The 17,856-nt window shown below is 46.2% G+C and overlaps 1 protein-coding gene across 1 annotated transcript in view; it reads left to right on the top strand.

Moving 5' to 3' along the window:
- The window catches only part of SLC27A1 (solute carrier family 27 member 1), a 77,428-nt gene that overhangs the window by 56,349 nt on the left and 3,223 nt on the right, over positions 1 to 17,856 (top strand). The window contains exons 10-12 of the mRNA XM_060252637.1: positions 5,617 to 5,754; positions 7,695 to 7,859; positions 10,582 to 10,728. Coding sequence (XP_060108620.1) covers positions 5,617 to 5,754; positions 7,695 to 7,859; positions 10,582 to 10,728 — 450 coding nt within the window. The remainder of the gene's footprint in view (positions 1 to 5,616; positions 5,755 to 7,694; positions 7,860 to 10,581; positions 10,729 to 17,856) is intronic.

The raw sequence follows: 17,856 nt of genomic DNA, 5'->3' as shown, positions 1-17,856 counted from the left end.
ACCTTTCTTCCATTATGGAATTCAGTGTTAGAGGTTTCTGTTTGAAATTCAGTTTCTGTGACTCTAGCAGTTCAATGCATCGGTGGATCAAATGAGATTTGAGAGCCATTTAGTGTAAAAGCAGAAAACCATAACTTGATTGCTACAAGGGAATGGGAAACTGGGATAGAAAACAACACAGCACTAAGATTACATCTCACAAGGGAAGACACACGGCTAAGAGTGAGGATACTTCCTCCTCCTCCTTGACCTCTGACTGCCTAGATGACGAAGTCACCTGACTGACCAATTAACGCAGATAAGGAAACAATCTTTCCAGGGCTTTCTCTTTATTGGCTGGGAGCCCAGTTCTTCTTCCTGGGTCAGGCAGACAATAGAGAAACAGGTAACAGTATTAACCCCGTAATGACTGGAACTTAGAACATGGCAAATTCCAACCTTCAAGGTATGGGGTCCCCCATCCAGACACCGACTAGCCCCCAGACTTGCTTGGATTGAGCAAGGTGGCTACATCATGTGTTTTCAGACCGTCCTCTGCTGCTTTTGGTGCTCCTTGGTTTGTCTCTCACACTATACACACATATATATATATGTGTATGTGTGTGTGTGTATATGTGTGTATATGTATGTATGTATATGTGTGTGTACATATATTGGCCACTGTGTGACACAGAGTGTTGGACTGGATGGGCCATTGGCCTGATCCAACATGGCTTCTCTTATGTTCTTACTATCTTTTTTTTTTTGGCGGGGGGGATGCCATCGTTGCTACTCGTTTCCTAACAGAACTACTGCGTGGTGTATGTGAAACCCCTTCAGACAAATACAGTGTGAAGGGAACACCACACAAGAGTTGTGGGAGGGTGCATAGTGCAAATCAGCTCAAAAGCAGCAGTCTTTCTTTCAGCATTTAGTTGGGAGTGAGTTCCGTTGAACTCGGAGAGCCTTTCTTCTGAGTCAACGTGCCCAGTGTTAAGATACGTGTCTGTCTAGCCTGCAGGTCTTCTAAGGTTATGGCCGAGTGGTGTCCTGTTTTGTCTTGTGATCCAGTACAGAAAATCGGGTAAAGAGTTTATGGCACTGGCAATGCATTCTTCAACGTCAGTGTTTATGTTCCAGTTCTGTTTTTCTCTTGCCAGAGTTTGCATTTTGTTAGCAACTCCACGTCTGTGTGATCTGTCTGGACAGGTCTTTGCTGCCCTGTATTTCAAGCCAATGTCCTTTTCTCCTGGTAGACCTCTTCTCTCTCACTCACTCTCGTCTTGTGAGTCTGCACCACTGCCAGTATGGTATAGCAGTTAGAGACTCAGGTTCAAATCACCATTCTGCCACGGAACATAAAAGAAGTCATGTTGGATCAGGCCAATGGCCCATCCAGTCCAACGTTCTGTGTCACTCAGTGGCCAAAAAATCAGGTGCCATCAGGAGATCCACCAATGAGGCCAGGACACTGTTGCCCCCCCCCCCCCAGCACCAAGAATACAGAGCATCACTTGCCCCAGACAGAGAGTTCCATCAATATGCTGTGGCTAATAGCCACTGATGGACCTCTGCTCCATATGTTTATCCAATCCCCTCTTGAAGTGGTCTGTGCTTGCAGCTGCCACCACCTCCTGTGGCAGTGCATTCCATGTGTTAATCACCCTTTGGGTGAAAAAGTACTTCCTTTTATCCATTCTAAGCTTGTGGGGTGACCCTGAGCCAGTCACACACTCTCAGCCTGATCTACTTCACAGGGCTGTTGTGAGGAGAAAGAGGAGAATGGTGTGAACTGCTTTCGGCCCCAGCTGGGGAGAGAAGAACAGGACACAAATGATGTGATTAAATAAAATTGCACTTGTGCGCCCATTCAAAAGACGTTTTTCTAACTACGTCTCCTGGATTATATCAATGCGAAGCTTCCTGATGCTGAAATCCACCTTCTTAAGTTCCATTTATTCTGTCTGGTGGCATCTTTCCAGGGGCTTGGGCAGAGTGATCTTTCTCGTACTTCAAATCTGTTTTGCTGGGGACCAGTGTTCCCTCTAAGCTGAGTTAGTGTGGGCTAGCTGACAGATTTTTAGCCTCCAGCTCACACATTTTTGTCTTAGCTCAGGAAGGAGGACCCCAGACCACAATCATTTATGCAGTAGCGCCAGGAGCTCACAAAGTAGAATTTTTGCTCACAAGACTCTGCAGCTTAGAGGGAACATTACTGGGGATGCCAATAGCTGGACTTTCTGTGTGCAAACCACACAGTGCTCTGCCGCTGAATGATGGCCCTTCCCAGCAGTGCCTTTGAGTAGAAACTGCACTTGGGCTACTTTGTCGTCTTGTAATCTGATTTACTTTCCTAATCTGTCTCAAGATTTCAGCCCATCCTCCACATTGCATCAAATGGCTCTTTTTTTGCACTTGTACAAATCCAATTGTAAGTGCAGCGGCTGGGGGGTGGGGGTGGGTGGGCGGGATGTCTCGCCACAGGTTTCCCCAGAAATGAGACAGGAGTTCAGGCATGCGAGACAAATAGCTTTCTTTCCTCCTTGCATTGCAGAGCTGCCTTCCACCCTTGGCGTCAGGCAGTCCCTTCACCCTGTTCTTTACTATACCATTTTGGCCCCCAAGCTCCTCTGGTCAGGGGTGTCAAACGTATGGCTCAGGGGTCAAATCAGGCCCCTGGAGGGCTTCTGTCAGGCCCACGAGCAAGTCTGCTTCCTTTTCCCTCTCTCTTGCTTCCTTTACTTATCAGAGACTGTTAAATAAAATATTGCAAGAATGCTAATCTTTTAAGCAGGCTTTTAAAAAGTTTTTAAAAAAAACAAAAAAAACCCTTTACGTTTGTCAGTGTCCTTTATAAAGTTTATGTCTCCGCTGCTTGGCATTACATTCTACAACACACATGGCCCAGCTGGATAAAGTCTCATTTATGTCAGATCTGGCCCTCATAACAAATGAATTCAACACCGCTGGTCTATGGCCTTTAAGGGTTTTCCCAGGAGCTGGACCAGGGGTGGCCAAACTATGGCTCAGTAGTCACATGTGGCTCTTGGAGCCCCTACCGCCCCATTGGCTGGCAGCTTGGAGAATGCATTTAAAGTTGCTTTCTTTCAACCTCTCCATCCCCCTCCCCCTTGTATTTATTTCCTTTCTCTCTCCCTTCCTTCCTCTTGGCTCTCAGACATCTGATCTTCATGTCTTGTGGCTCTCAGACATCTACCATTTATGGCTGTCAAACGGTTACCGTTTATTCTATGTGGCTCTTATGTTAAGCAAGTTTGGCCACTCCTGAGCCTGGACTCTCTTGCTCCTGACCCTTCCCCACCTCACCAACCCAAGTCCCACCTCATGTCTGGCAGGATGCTGTCACTTCCTGGGGCTATTCAGAGGCTAACAACCCTCATTCCCACTAGCTGATGCCTGCCCATGCCCTCCTCTCTGGAATTCTGGCTGGTTTCATCGGGGCAGACTTCTCTCATCAAGCCTCTTTTTCTCTAAGGCTCAGGCTACCTGTACATCTGCATTCTCTGTTGTGGCCCGGACTTTATGGACTGGCCTGCCTGGTGATGTTGAGAAAGCTCCCACTTTCTGCAAAGTGTGCAAAATTGTTTATTCCAGATTGCCTTTTGCATTCATTCATTCATTCATTCATTCATTCATTCATTCAGATTCATTGGATTTACTGGCCACCCGTTCCTTGCAAACAGGGCTCAGGGCGGCTTACAATTTGCAACACAAAAAACTAAGTTAAACCAACATTAAAATCAGATCCAGTACAAAGGGTTCCCACTTCCCAGTTGCAGATGGCAGAAATGCAGTTTCTAGGCCTACTGGGTTTTCTCCCTAGAAGGGGGGAAAGTAAGAGAGTGGCAGACGATGTGCTGTCCCGTTGCTGTCCTCAACTAAATGCCTGGCAGAACATTTCTGCTTTGCTTGCCCTGCGGAAGGGTAGTAAATCTTGCAGGGCATGAAATTTGCTGCTGCTTCCGAGTTATTCTGCTTCTGAATCAAGAGTTATTCTGCTTCTGAATCTGGAGATTCCATCCAGGTAGCCAGTGACAGAGCTAAATCTGCCAAGAACCCCTTTATAAACTCATCTAAGCCAGTGGCCATCTCCACATCCTTTGGCAGTGAGTTGTACAAATCAGCTTATCAGTTGTATGAAGAAATACTTCTTCTCCACACACCCCCTTCTTGAACATAGAGCTGGAAGGGACACCAAGGGTCATCTAGTCCAACTCCATGCACAACGCAGTAAACTCACAGCTACCCCCTCCCACTCTGCTCCTATGCCCAGAAGAAAGCAAAAAGCCCTCCAGGATCCTTGGGGTCAATATGGACTGGAGGAAAATTCCTTCCGAACCCCAAAGCGACAATTTGTGAAATAACACTCTCACTTCGTGTAGAAAAAAATATACAATTGTATTCAATCTTTTCCAAAACATATCCTCTTGTAAATATCTCAATGGTACAGACAAAAAAACCATCTCATCACAACACTCCTACTGTCCAAACAAAGCAAAATTTATTAAAGCCCAACAAATCGTAAAAAGAACCGGTCCATTCCGTTTCGTCTTTTACATTTATGGGTTCAGTAGAGACTGCAGGATAGAGACTGGCAGTGGCGTTCCAATAAGAGATTCTATATAAAATATTAATTTGGAAGGCAAATGAATTATGAAATACGGCACTACAACACTACTGAACCCATAAATATAAAAGGCGGTCCCCTGAAGAAGGGTTCTTCCCGATTAGTTGGACTTTATTTAATTTTGATTTGTTTGGACAGTAGTAGTGTTGTGCACGAGATGGGTTTTTTTTGTCTGTACCATTGAGACATTTACAAGAGGATATGTTTTGGAGAAGACTGAATACATATTGAATACAATTGTATAGTTTTTCTACACGGAGTGAGAGTGTTATTTCACAGTTTCCTTACCTCCGTGGTCCCGTTCTCCGCTGACGCCTAAAGCGACGATCAGCATCACCCTGGGAGTGTAAGAAAGGGCCATATAAGAGTAGATCGCTCCCTTTCATGATCTGCCTAAATTTACTGCCAGTCATTTTCACCAGGTGACCTTGAGTGATGCTCTGTATTCTAGGTGCTTGGGGAGGGGGCAACTGTGGGAGGGCTTCTAGTGTCCTGGCCCCACCGATGGACCTCTTGATGGCACCTGTGTTTTTTTGGCCACTGAGTGACAAGAGTGTTAGACTGGATGGGCCACTTCTCTTATGTTCTTATGAACATGACACACAAAGCAAATGTAAAAATTACACAGGAACCTACTCGTGGTACAAATTAAAACACAGTAGTGTATAGTCTATAATCTCTAACCCTTTACCCCAGGCTTTTTCCTGAACCACACTGTTACAGCACAGTCCCATTTCTCATGCTCGTGGAACCTACTTGTGGTCCCTGGTCCGTGAGAGATCCGGCTGTCCTCAACTAGGGCTAGGGTTTCCTCAGCCCTGGCCCCCACCTGGTGGAACTCTCTGCCGGAGAGTGAAGGTTGTTGCCAGCAGGCCACACTTGTCTGTCCTTGTGCTATTTAACTGGCTGCTGTTGGAAGCTGGATGCTAAATCATTGGCGTGAACTAACATGATACTTCTCCACCAACCTCTCTTCCCTCCTTTCCCAGGAGAGCCAGGGCTTCTTGTGGGCCGAATAAACCAGGAGGATCCCTTGCGTCGGTTTGACGGCTACGTCAACGAGAGTGCCACCAACAAAAAGATCGCCTGCAACGTCTTCAAGAAAGGGGACCAGGCCTACCTTTCAGGTATTAATATAGCCAGCCCCCTCTTTTTTTCTGTAGCAGTTATGGACTTTTCCATTCCTGGAATGGAGGAACAGCGTTAACGTGTGCAAGGCAATTCACATCCCCATCATGTGTTCTTCCACCACTGAAGTTATATGCAGGTATCTGAAAACTCTCCCATGGTTAGCTCCAGGGGTCATTTTGTAGAAAAACAGGTGGGGGAGTTCATTAGCATAACTCATTAGCTAACTCACCACCACCCCCAGACAAAAGCAACCCAGTGCAAGAAAGGAGAGCCCCGGGTGAGCGAAGACTGCTTGGGCTGGCTAGAGATCCAGCCAGCCCAAGCAGGCCTCGCTCACCTGGGGCTCTCCTGGGCTGCCACCCACCCCAGTCAAAAGGCCAGCAAGCCACCCATTGCCCAAAATCACATAGGAAGTGGAGAAAGGGCAGCATGGGCTTCTCCAGGGGTTAATGAGGACTGCTGGGGGTGTGGCAAAGCCCCTGGTGGCTGGCTGGCTGCCCACTCTCCTAATCCAGGTATTGTTATGCAGCTGCACCTACTATTCAATGCACAAGGTAGGTGGGGAGGAGGAGGGGGAACCCTCAGAAAGGTTCAGGAGCTGTGCTTCTGCTGAATTCAGGGCCTGGTTAGCTCCATGGGTGCAGTTATCTGCAGGAAGCAAATGCCTAGCTTGGTTGCAAACACTGCTTGTAGACATGGTTGTAAACATTGCTGCTAAGTGGCGATTCCCTCAAGCACGAGAGTTATTAACTGCATTATCTCTTGCATGGTAATTGCCTCTGGGAAGCAATACTTAACCATGGATGTGCCCAGTCAAATGTAATTCTACATGGAGGTTTCAAGTGTCTACCTGAAATGTTTTGTTATTTGCTGTAAAGTCACTGCTGACTTATGGTGACCCTAATAATTAATGGCCTTCAGAATGTCCTATCATTGACAGCCTTCCTCAGGTCTTGCAAGTTGGGGGCCGTGGCTTCCTTTATAGAGTCAGTCCATCTCTTTTCCTAAGACCTTCACTTTTTCCTAGGATTATTGCCTTTGTCCTGAGATAAGACTACGGCTTCATGGTTTCTGTCCTTAAAACGGGCTACTGGTTTTGTTCTGACAACCATCATTGTGGGATAGTGGGAATCCATTCTTCTTTTCTATCTTCTGAGCACTGGGAGCCAGTTTGGTGCAGAGGTTAAGTGTGTGGACTTATCTGGGAGAACCGATTCCCCACTCCTGCACTTGCATGTGCTGAAATGGCCTTGCGTCAACCATTCCTCTTGCAGAGTTAAGAACATAAGAGAAGCCATGTTGAATCAGGCCAACGGCCCATCAAGTCCAACACTCTGTGTCACACAGTGGCAAAAAATTTTATATACACACATACACTGTGGCTAATAGCCACTGATGGACCTGTTCTCCATATTTTTATCTAAACCCTTCTTGAAGGTGGCTATACTTGTGGCCACCACCACCTCCTGTGGCAGTGAATGCCACATGTTAATCACCCTTTGGGTGAAGAAGTACTTCCTTTTATCCGTTTTAACCTGTCTGCTCAGCAATTTCATCGAATGCCCACGAGTTCTTGTATTGAGTTGTCCTTGAAAGGGCAGCTGCTGTAAGAGCTCTCAGCCTCACAGGGTGTCTGTTGTGGCGGGGAGGTAAAGGAGATTGTGACCTCTCTGAGACTCTGAGATTCATAGTATAGGGTGGGATATAAATCCAATTTCTTCTTCTTCTTCTTCTCCTCCTCCTCCTCTTCCTTCTTTTTTCCTTCGTCTGTACTCCATTCTGTTTATGGTGGGGCAGCGACAAGTTTGCTTTACTCTTCAGTAGCTAAATCCCCCAGTCAGAAACAAAGCACGGCTGTGCAGAGGGACTGGTACCGACAAGCAGGCAGCACAGTCGTTTGATTAAATGTTTAACTCAGAGTGTCCTTTCTTTCCAGGAGATGTATTAGTGATGGATGAGCTTGGCTATATGTACTTCAAGGACCGGAGTGGCGACACGTTCCGGTGGCGCGGGGAGAACGTTTCCACCACGGAAGTTGAAGGGATCCTGAGTCACATCCTCAGCAAGACAGACGTTGCAGTTTACGGGGTGGAGGTGCCAGGTAATAGAAACCATTTTGGAAGGTACAGGATGAGATCAGGCGAAACACTTGAAGGTTCCTGAGTGGACCTTCCTGGAATCTTTTAAACCATACAGATGGATAGGATCCCAATTTGCAGCAGGTTGTGCAGGAAGAGGAAAAGTGGGTTTTTTAAAAAACCTTTTCACAAGTTTTTAAAAGTAAAACTGTCTGCCCCCCATGCTTTTAAAGCTCTTTAAAGAAAAAAGCGTGGCCATCTTATTTTTCCCTTTTGAAAACCTAATAGCAGTGCAGGAAGTGTTTTTGGTTACTGTGTGTGTGGAAGCCCATTTTTCTTTCCCCAGTTGGTTGCAACTAAAATCAGAAATGCACCCAGTTCAGATAACAGTAGCAGAAATCCACAATTTCCATTGCATCTCATTTCTTCCGTAAGACAAAGGGACGGCACTGGGGGAAGCGAGAAGGTGTGTCCAGCTGTCTGAGGTGGTTACATATCACCTGTCCTCTTTTGGAATCATGGTCCGGCAAGCAGAACAGTGTGGAGTGGGGAAGGTAGAATCACATTGAAGAAAGCTACATCCAGCAAAGATGTCCCTTCCCATTTCAGAGGTTGTACACACAAAGGACACCGACTTACACGATGCAATTTGTTGCAAGAAAAAGAACAACACCCGAATATTCTCTAAAAGCAGGGAGAGCCAGGGAAGAACATGTGCCTGAGATTTCCGGAGAACTGTTGTCGGCCAGATGTTGCCAGCGGTCTAAGTAGTGTTCCCATATGTATCTAGTCACAAATTACATCCGGTGACCACAGCAAGGGGCTTTCAAGGCAAGTGACAAGCAGAGGTGGTTTGCTGTTGCCTTCTTCTGCAGAGTCTTCCTTGTACAATCCAAGTACCGATCATAAGAACATAAGAGAAGCCATGTTAGATCAGGCCAATGGCCCATCCAGTCCAACACTCTGTGTCACACAGTGGCCAAAAAAAATTATATATATATACACACACACACCCGCACACTGTGGCTAATAGCCACTGATGGACCTTTGCTCCATATTTTTATCTAACCCCCTCTTGAAGCTGGCTATGCTTGTGGCCGCCACCACCTCCTGTGGCAGTGAATTCCACATGTTAATCACCCTTTGGGTGAAGAAGTACTTCCTTTTATCCATTTTAACCTGTCTGCTCAGCAATTTCATCGAATGCCCATGAGTTCTTGTATTGTGAGAAAGGGAGAAAAGTACTTCTTTCTCTACTCTCTCCATCCCATGCATAATCTTGTAATCGATTGTAATCGATTTGTGAATCTCCTGCATTGTGCAAGGGGTTGGACTAGATCAGGATGGCCAAACATGCTTAATATAAGAGCCACATAGAATAAACGTCAGATGTTTGAAAACCACAAGGCATGAACATCAGATGATTGAGAGCTGGAGGGAGGGAGGAAGGAAGATGGAGGGGAGGGAGGGAGAGGTGGAAAGAAAGGAACTTTAGCTTGGAGAAGTGATTTAAAGAGACAAATGCCTTCTCCAGGCTGACCGACGGGACAGTAGGGGCTTCAAGAGCCACACAATATGTGTGAAAGAGCCACTTGTGACTCCCAATCTGCACTTTGGCCACCCCTGGCTAGATGTCCCTGGAGGTCCCTTCCAACTCTATCCTATGAGTCTGTGACCCCGCTTCGCTTCCGAGAGCTGACAAGATCAGGCCAGTCTTCCGTTCCATGGTTCCACAGAAAGTTGAAAACCTCTGAGATCACAGAAGCATTTCAGAAAGACAATCTAGTGATTTCTTTTTTTCCTCCTTCAGCAGCCTTTTGAACCTTTAATAAAATGGAAAATTAAATTATTTTTCAAGCTACTCCATTCTGCAGCCAGGATCCCACAGCTTTCACTTAGACAGCATTCTCATAGAGATGTGGCGCGCACTCAAACTTCCCTCTTAGTTCGTACAGGCTGGGAGTCGATTCCTTCTGCCAACGGACTTCTCGGTGGCACAGCCTGGGTTTCTGGCACGAACCGCTGAAACCAAACAGACTCTTCCTTTATGTTGAGTCGCTGGAGAGCAGTCGACATAACAGGGCCAGAATGAAAAATTGAAAAGCAGGGTAGCAAGTATCCTCGAGTGGAGATTGTACTTCAGGCTAGTGGAGGGCGCCTAGTCAGACACCCTCCAGTCCCTCTGGGCATTTCAGTAATTATATCTGAACCCTGCTGGTCTGCCTAACACTGACTGAAAGCCAACGGCAGCCGTGTAGAAGTCAGTCTGAGCTATTAAAATGCAAAACACTGTACTCTTTAAGGATGCTGTGCATCAACTGCAGGAAGACCCCGACTGGCAAACTGAAAAGGGAAGGGGCAGTGCGAGGAAAAGGCAGACTAAAGGAGTTCAGAACAAAGTCGGAGTCCAGTGGCACCTTAAAGACCAACAAAGTTGTATTCTGGGAATAAGCTTTCATGTGCAGGCACACTTCTTCAGCTACAAAGGATATAAAGTTCAGTCTTGACCATGCCTTGGCTAAGCGAGGAGTTGTTCATCGGCATTTTGTATCTAGTCGGGGCCAGGATGAACTTTCCTTTCCTGGCATCCTTCCTGGGGGGGGAGAGGGGGTGACCTGCCAGCTGTAAATTTAGACAAGATGGGTGCTCATTGCCTTTTTTTTGTTGGGGGGGGGCGGGGGAGGAAGTCTGGACATCTTTCCTGGACTCTTGATTGGTTGATTTTTTTAAAAAATAAAAACGCAGGTGTGGAAGGTAAAGCTGGAATGGCAGCCATTGCTGACCCAGAAGCCAAACTGAACCCCAACGTGCTGTACCAGGAGATGCAGAAAGTGCTGCCCCCTTACGCGCGGCCCATCTTCCTTCGACTCTTGCCTCAGGTCGACACCACAGGTAACTGGCATGTTTGCAGCAAGGTCTTGCTTAGGGAAGGGTTGGATCTGACCAGATTTTCTGCTCCGTGTCGCTCCCAGTTCCCCTCCGTGCTGCAGCCCTCCCCCCCCCACCCCCGTCCTGTGTGGCTTTTGTCCATGTGGCTCTTCTTCCTTGCTTTCGCCTGCTGGAAAAGCTGGTAGGATCCAACCCATGGTGTCTTAAGTCACTGCCTTTTTGCGCTGTTCTTAAACTGAAGAGCTGATCTCAGCAGCCTCTCTTCATCCTCAACTTTAACTTTCATCCTCACTGCCGCTTCTAGAATTCTACCCTCCAGATGTAGCCAATCCTCCAAGAGCTTACAAAAAAAGAGCCTTGTAAACTCTTGACAGATTGGCTGCATCAGGGGTGTGTGGCCTAATATGCAAAGGAGCTCCTGCTAGAATTCCACCCTTGGCCAATGTTCTCTCTAAGCCATGAAGTCTTGTGAGCAAAAATTCTACTTTATGAGCTACTGGCATTAAAATTGTGAGTTACTGCATAAATCAGTTTGCTCTGGGGCTGTTTTTCCTGAGCTAAGACAAAAATGTGTGAGCCAGAGGAGACCGATGGTCCATCTAGCCCAGTTTCCTCTTTTCGCATAGTGGCCAGCTAGAGGACACTGGAAAGGCACAGAGGTCAAAGCCAACCCCTCTTTTTAAAAACAAAATAATCTATTTCTTGAAGATTTGCAGAACATACAATAACGTAAATGCGATCAAAGTATAACAGACCATCGATAGAAGGCGTATGCTAGGCACACAAACACATATAACCTTGAATTCGCATACTGCTGAGTGCAGAGCATGAACGTACAGCTCATAAGGGTACAAAAAGGTACAGTTTGAGCTTTGTAATTTGAATTTAAAGGGCGAGACAGCAGGCATAGAGGGTTACAGAAGCAGCAAACAGGGAATAAGAAGGAATGCGGTCAGTAAAAGCCGACCCCTCTTGATGTCCCCCAGCGCTGGTATTTGGGGAGGGCTGCTGCTTCTGAACATGGAGGTTCCATGCAGTCATCACAGCTGATACCCACTGATGGACCTGTCTTGCATGAACTTGGCTGAATGCCTTTTAAAGCCAACTAATATAATGGCTATTGTTACACATCCCATGCCATGTATTAATGAGAGCCTGTTCAGCGTACTGGTTAAGGGTGCGGACTCTTATCTGGGAGAACCGGGTTTGATTCCTCACTCCTCTGCTTGCAGCTGCTGGAATGGCCTTGGGTCAGCCATAGCTCTGGTAGGAGTTGTCCTTGAAAGCGATGCTTCTCTGAGAGCTCTCTCAGCCCCACCCACTTCACAGGGTGTCTGTTGTGAGAGGGGGGGGGAAGGTAATGGACATTGTGAGCTGCTCTGAGATTCAGGGTGAAGGGCGGTATATAAATCCAATATCATCTTCTACTCTTTTGAGACAATGGCTAAAATTAAGTCCGGTAATGCCTTAGATACCAACAAGATTTGGGGGTATGACTTTCTGAGAGTCAAAGCACCCTCTGTAAAAGGAACTTGAATGTAGCTGTTCTACTACAGACCAACATGGCTACTCTCTGAAAGCATCTCATGACTGAAGGAATTCTTCCTTTGTTCTGTCCTGAATCCACTGCTACTACAGACTGATGTAGCTGCAAGTGCCTTTGAATGAAGAAACACTTCCTTTGGTCACTCTTAAATCAACTGCCCATTAACTTAATTGGATACCCCTGAGTTCTAGTGCAGGGGTGGCCCAACTTGCTTTGCATAAGAGCCACATAGAATAAACGACAGATGTTTGAGAGCCACAAGACATGAATGTCAGATGTTTGAGAGCTGCAAGGCATGAAGGGAGGGAGGGAGGGAGGCAGGGCAACCCTGGCAACTTTAACTTTAAATGCATTCTCCGAGCAGTTGGCTGGCTTGGGGAAGTGATTTAAAGGACAAACGCCTTCTCCAAGTTGGCCGAGGGGGCAGTGGGGGCTTTGAGAGCCACACAATATGTGTGAACAGGGGTGGAATTCTAGCAGGAGCTCCTTTGCATATTAGGCCACACACCCCTGATGTAGCCAATCCTCTAGGAGCTTACAAAAAAGAGCCTTGTAAGCTCTTGGAGGATTGGCTACATCAGTGGGTGTGGCCTAATATGCAAAGGAGCTCCTGCTAGAATCCTACCCCTGTGTGTGAAAGAGCCACAGTTTGGCCACCCTTGTTCTAGTGTTCATGAGGGAGGAAAAAATATCTACACCCTACACATAGTTTAATAAACCTCTACCTTATCCTCTGAATCAGGGTTTCCCAAACTTTTTTCCCCCTGTAGCCTGGTTATTTTTACAATTCTCCTTCGTGGCCCACTAAAATTTGAGAGGTGCAGCTGGGAGACAGCAAATGATGTACAAACATGCTTAAAGCACTTGCAATATTTTGTTTAGGAAAGGTAGGAGAATAGTGGGATTTTGCAATACAATTTTAAAACTAAAACATCAAGAAAAAGCACAACAATCACACAGCAGAAAACAAAATATAAAATACTCTCAGCCTGGGAAAACATGAAATGGCAGGACATTTCAAGCTTCTCCCCCTCTCCCCTGCCTCAAGTCTACTCAGATTGGCAATGGGAAGGAAGGAAGGAAGGAAGGAAGGAAGGAAGGAAGGAAGGAAGGAAGGAAGGAAGGAAGGAAGGAAGGAAGGAAGGAAGGAAGGAAGGAAGGAAGGAAGGAAGGAAGGAAGACAGGGGAAAAGACTAACAGAAAGAGAGAAAAAGAGAGAGGGGGTGGGTGGGAGAGAGAGAGAGAGAAAGAAAGAAAGAAAGAAAGAAAGAAAGAAAGAAAGAAAGAAAGAAAGAAAGAAAGAAAGAAAGAAAGAAAGAAAGAAAGAAAGAAAACAAATAGAGAAAAAAGAAAGAGAAAGAAAGAAAGAAGAAAACAAATAGAGAAAAAAGAAAGAGAAAACAAACAGGAGGGAAGGAAAAGAGAGGGAAGGAATGAAAGAAAGGGACAAAAGGAAGAAAGAAAGAGAAAAGAAAGAAAAAGAAAAGAAAAGAAAAGAAAAACAGAAAGAAACGGGATGAGAGCAACTTACCTTTAAAACTAGCCAAACTTGCTTAATGTAAGAGCCAAATAGAATAAACCTCAGATGTTTGAGAGCTGCAAGACATCAGTGTCAGATGTTTTTTCAGTTTAAAGCAATTTTATTGGTAACATATGGTAGCAAATCTATATCTTACAACTTAAAAAAGGAAAGCTTTACCTACCCCATATCTTACTTTTCCCCCCATCCCTCCCCCTGTTACTTGACCCCCGCCAGTGTTATTTACTTAAAGAAAAACAAATATTAAAGGTACCCTTAACTATTTAAAAACCAAGTTATATTCTTGTTTTTTTAAAAAAACTTAATCATTATCAAAGATTGTCCAATGTCCTCTTATTTTCCACTCTTTTTCTATGTATCTTCTGAACTTCTTCCACTCCATCTTAAAAACTTCTAAATCATAGTCTCTTAATATTCTTGTTAATTTGTCCATTTCACTCCATGACATGACTTTTATAATCCAATCCCATTTCTCTGGTATTTTTTCTTGCTTCCACAACTGCGCATACAATGTCCTAGCAGCTGAGAGCAAGTACCAGATTAAAGTTCTATCTTCTTTTGGAAATTTTTCCATTTGTAATCCCAACAGAAAAGTCTCTGCAACTTTGTTAAACTCATATCCCAAGATATTAGACATCTCTTGCTGAATCATCTGCCAAAACATTTTAGCTCTTTCACAAGTCCACCACATATGGTAGAAAGAACCTTCATGCTTTTTACATTTCCAACACCTGTCTGGCATCTTGTTATTCATCTTTGCTAATTTTTTAGGCATTTCAAGTTAAAGTTGCTTTCTTTCCACCTTTCTCTCAAACATCTGACACTGACATGACATCAGTGTCAGATGTTTGAGAGCTGCAGGACAGGAAGGCAAAGCCCCCATCAGCTGGCTTTGGGGGGAAAGGTGGAAAGAAAGCAACTTTAACTTGAAATGCATTGTCCAAGTTGCTGGCTAGCTTGGCTTGGAGAAATGATTCAGGGAGACAAATGCCTGCTCCAAGCCTGCTGATGGGGGCTTTGAGAGTCACACAATATGTGCGAAAGAACCACATGTGGCTCCCGAGCCACAGTTTGGCCACCCCTGATCTATAGAAAGCAGCTCTTGGGGGTGGCTGACCTACCAGCCTAGTGGCTGCAGACACATGTTTAAACAAGCGGAGAATTTATTGTGGGAATTGGCCCTTGTGTGCGTGGATATAATGTGTGCGTCTCTCAACATCCGAGCCCGTTCGTCGACGGGTAACTGTCTGCATGGAATGCTCAGTTCTCAGTTTTGCTTGAAGGGAAAACAGGATGTGTTTGGAGTGGGTTTCTTCAAAAGGTCCCGATTTCCAAGCAGGCGGGTGTTCCAAGTTTGCTACTAAAGAATCCATTGTCTGCGTCCACAAAGAAACTGCCTGTTCGCTTTAGCACACTGGCATGCCTGCTTACACTCCCTCACGCTGGAATTAACAGCCTTTTTTGCAATTGGGACTGGCTTTGGAAACTCTCCTCCGTTGTTTTTTTTCTCCCTCCAGAAAAAGAGAAGTTTCCACTCCCATGGCACAAAAACAAAGTTGTATCCAAAACTGACACAATGGGAAGCAGCATGTGACACAGATTGCCTGATGGAGAGAATTGGTGCTTCAGGTGGAAGCCTTACGTACACAAAATGCAAGAAGTGTAGTTTGATCTTCCGCTGCAAAAGTAGCAACTGTTGAGCTGGTGCACGCGGGGATTGGATGAGGCTCAAACAGAATCTGGCTGCCGTTTCCAGAGCAGCCGCCAAGGGTTGTTACATCCTTGATGGCAACCTTGGAGATTGACCTAATTAACCAAAATTTACTGGGAAGTGGAATTCACATAGATAGATGGTCACTCCTTTCCTGGTACCTTTGGCTAAGTTTAAGAGCAAAAGACGGCTGTAGAGGTTGTGCTTTGTATCAAAGAGGTGAAGGGGCATTCTCACAGGGAGGTTCCGAGACTCTTTCTTCTCCTCTTTCTGTCATGTGACTGTCATGCGGCTTTTCCTGAGCTCTGGGTCTAGGCAGGTTGAGGCTAGTGATATTATAATTACACTCAGGGCTTTTTTTGAGCACGCACGCCATTCCGGCTGGCTTGGCATCGGGGTGTGGCCTAATGTGCAAATGAGTTCCTGCTGGCGGAATGTGTTTTGAGTGGGTTTCTTCAAGAGGTCTAGATTTCCGAGCAGGCAGGCGTTCCAAGTTTGCTACTAAAGAATCCATTTTTTTAATAACCCCAAAAGCCCTGCGTGAAACACTGGTGAGGTCAGGGGGCGTGGCCTAATATGCAAATGAGTTTCTGAAAAAAATGAGCTTCTGCCAAAAAAACCAACAAAAAAGCCCCGATTACACACACTCAATAAAATTGACAAATGTGAAATATTTAAGAGTTCCTTAACCCTTTATAGGTGGAAAACAACAAATCTTTTTTGCTATGTAAAACGCTTCCAAGACTGCAGTAGCTGCTTGGGAGTCCCCAGGAGCCTTCATGGATCGCCTGCTTCCTGGTTGAGTCTGGCTGCATGTTTGCTTAATACTCTGAGCCAGATAAATGGTTCGCCACATTTTACAGTACAGAAGCATTAACTGCATCTCAAATATCCCTGCCCCCCAAATGTATAAAGTAGCCTAAAATGCTTTAACTTTCCCTGTGGAGCTTTTCATTGAATCTTGCTTGATTATGAGTTTCGGGTGCATTTTGTAATGGTGCTCTGCGGCACAGTCTCCTCTGGTCCACCTTTCGAGACTGGATGCGATCGAGCCAGCCTGGGTCATCCAACTCTGTAGTACAGGGGCGACCAGGGCTTTATTTGTAGAAAAAGCCCAGCAGGAACTCATTTGCATATTAGGCCACTCCCCCTAACACCAAGCCAGCCAGAACTGTGTTCCTGTGCATTCCTGCTCAAAAAAAGCCCCTGGGTACAACCATTTCTTTTGTGGTCCCTGAAGAGGCTGGTACTTTTCAGTTTTGAAAACGACAACAGAACGGCGGGCATGACAGAGGTTTTTAAAATTACGCACAGGGTGGAGAGACTTGACAAAGCGAACTTTTTCTCCGTCTCATATATGAACATATGAAGCTGCCTTATACTGAATCAGACCCTTGGTCCATCAAAGTCAGTGTTGTCTTCTCAGACTGGCAGCGGCTCTCCAGGGTCTCAAGCGGAGGTTTTTCACATCTATTTGCCTGGACCCTTTTTTGGAGAGGCCAGGGATTGAACCTGGGACCTTCTGCTTCCCAAGCAGATGCTCTACCACTGAGCCACTGTCCCTCACCGTCTTTCTGAATACTAATTTTTTTATACAGCCAATCAGATCTGCAGTAGCCAGTCAGAAGCTGTAGTGAACATATGAAGCTGCCTTATACTGAATCAGACCCTCGGTCCATCAAAGTCAGTATTGTCTTCTCAGACTAGCAGCGGCTCTCCAGCGTCTCAAGCGGAGGTTTTTCACGCCTATTTGCCTTGACCTACTAAAATTCAAAAGCATCAATTGAGGCTGAAGGGCAGTAGATTCCGAACAGGCAGAAGGAAATAAGGGATTGTGCAATCCTGAGCTGCGCCAGCTGGCCAATACCACAGCTGCGGTGCTGCTAGTCAGCTCCCCAAGGAATTAGTTACATGGCGGCTGAGTGAGGGGTGGGGGGAAGGCTGCAGGAAAGGATGCAGGGAGGGACGACTCCCTGGGTCCCCATCCCACGGAGGACCATGTGATTCCCAGGCCCCATCCCCAGATCTCCTGGAGACTCCCAACTGTGATTCGGCAACCCACCCCCTGTCAGAGGCCAGGAGGGCCCTGTCCACCATGAAGGTGACATCCATGAACCCTGGCACCACCTGAAGCTGGCGCCCCACAGAGTGCTGAGGCTCTGCCCAGCTCCCTGCGTTACAAGAGGCTGCCGCCCCATCCCCCCATGCTACTGGTGTTGGCCAAGGGGGGAGACAGGGTTCACAGCTTCCCTGTTGGTGCATTGTCACCCCTCGCAATCCCAGATCCTGTAGCCTCCGATACTGGGGAGAGCTCAGGCACGGAGTGTGGAGGTT

This window comes from Heteronotia binoei, chromosome 13 (genome assembly GCF_032191835.1).
Source record: "Heteronotia binoei isolate CCM8104 ecotype False Entrance Well chromosome 13, APGP_CSIRO_Hbin_v1, whole genome shotgun sequence".
Taxonomy (NCBI): Eukaryota; Metazoa; Chordata; class Lepidosauria; order Squamata; family Gekkonidae; genus Heteronotia; species Heteronotia binoei.
Note: the sequence above shows the minus strand (reverse complement) of the source record. Positions and strands in the feature narration are given on the sequence as shown.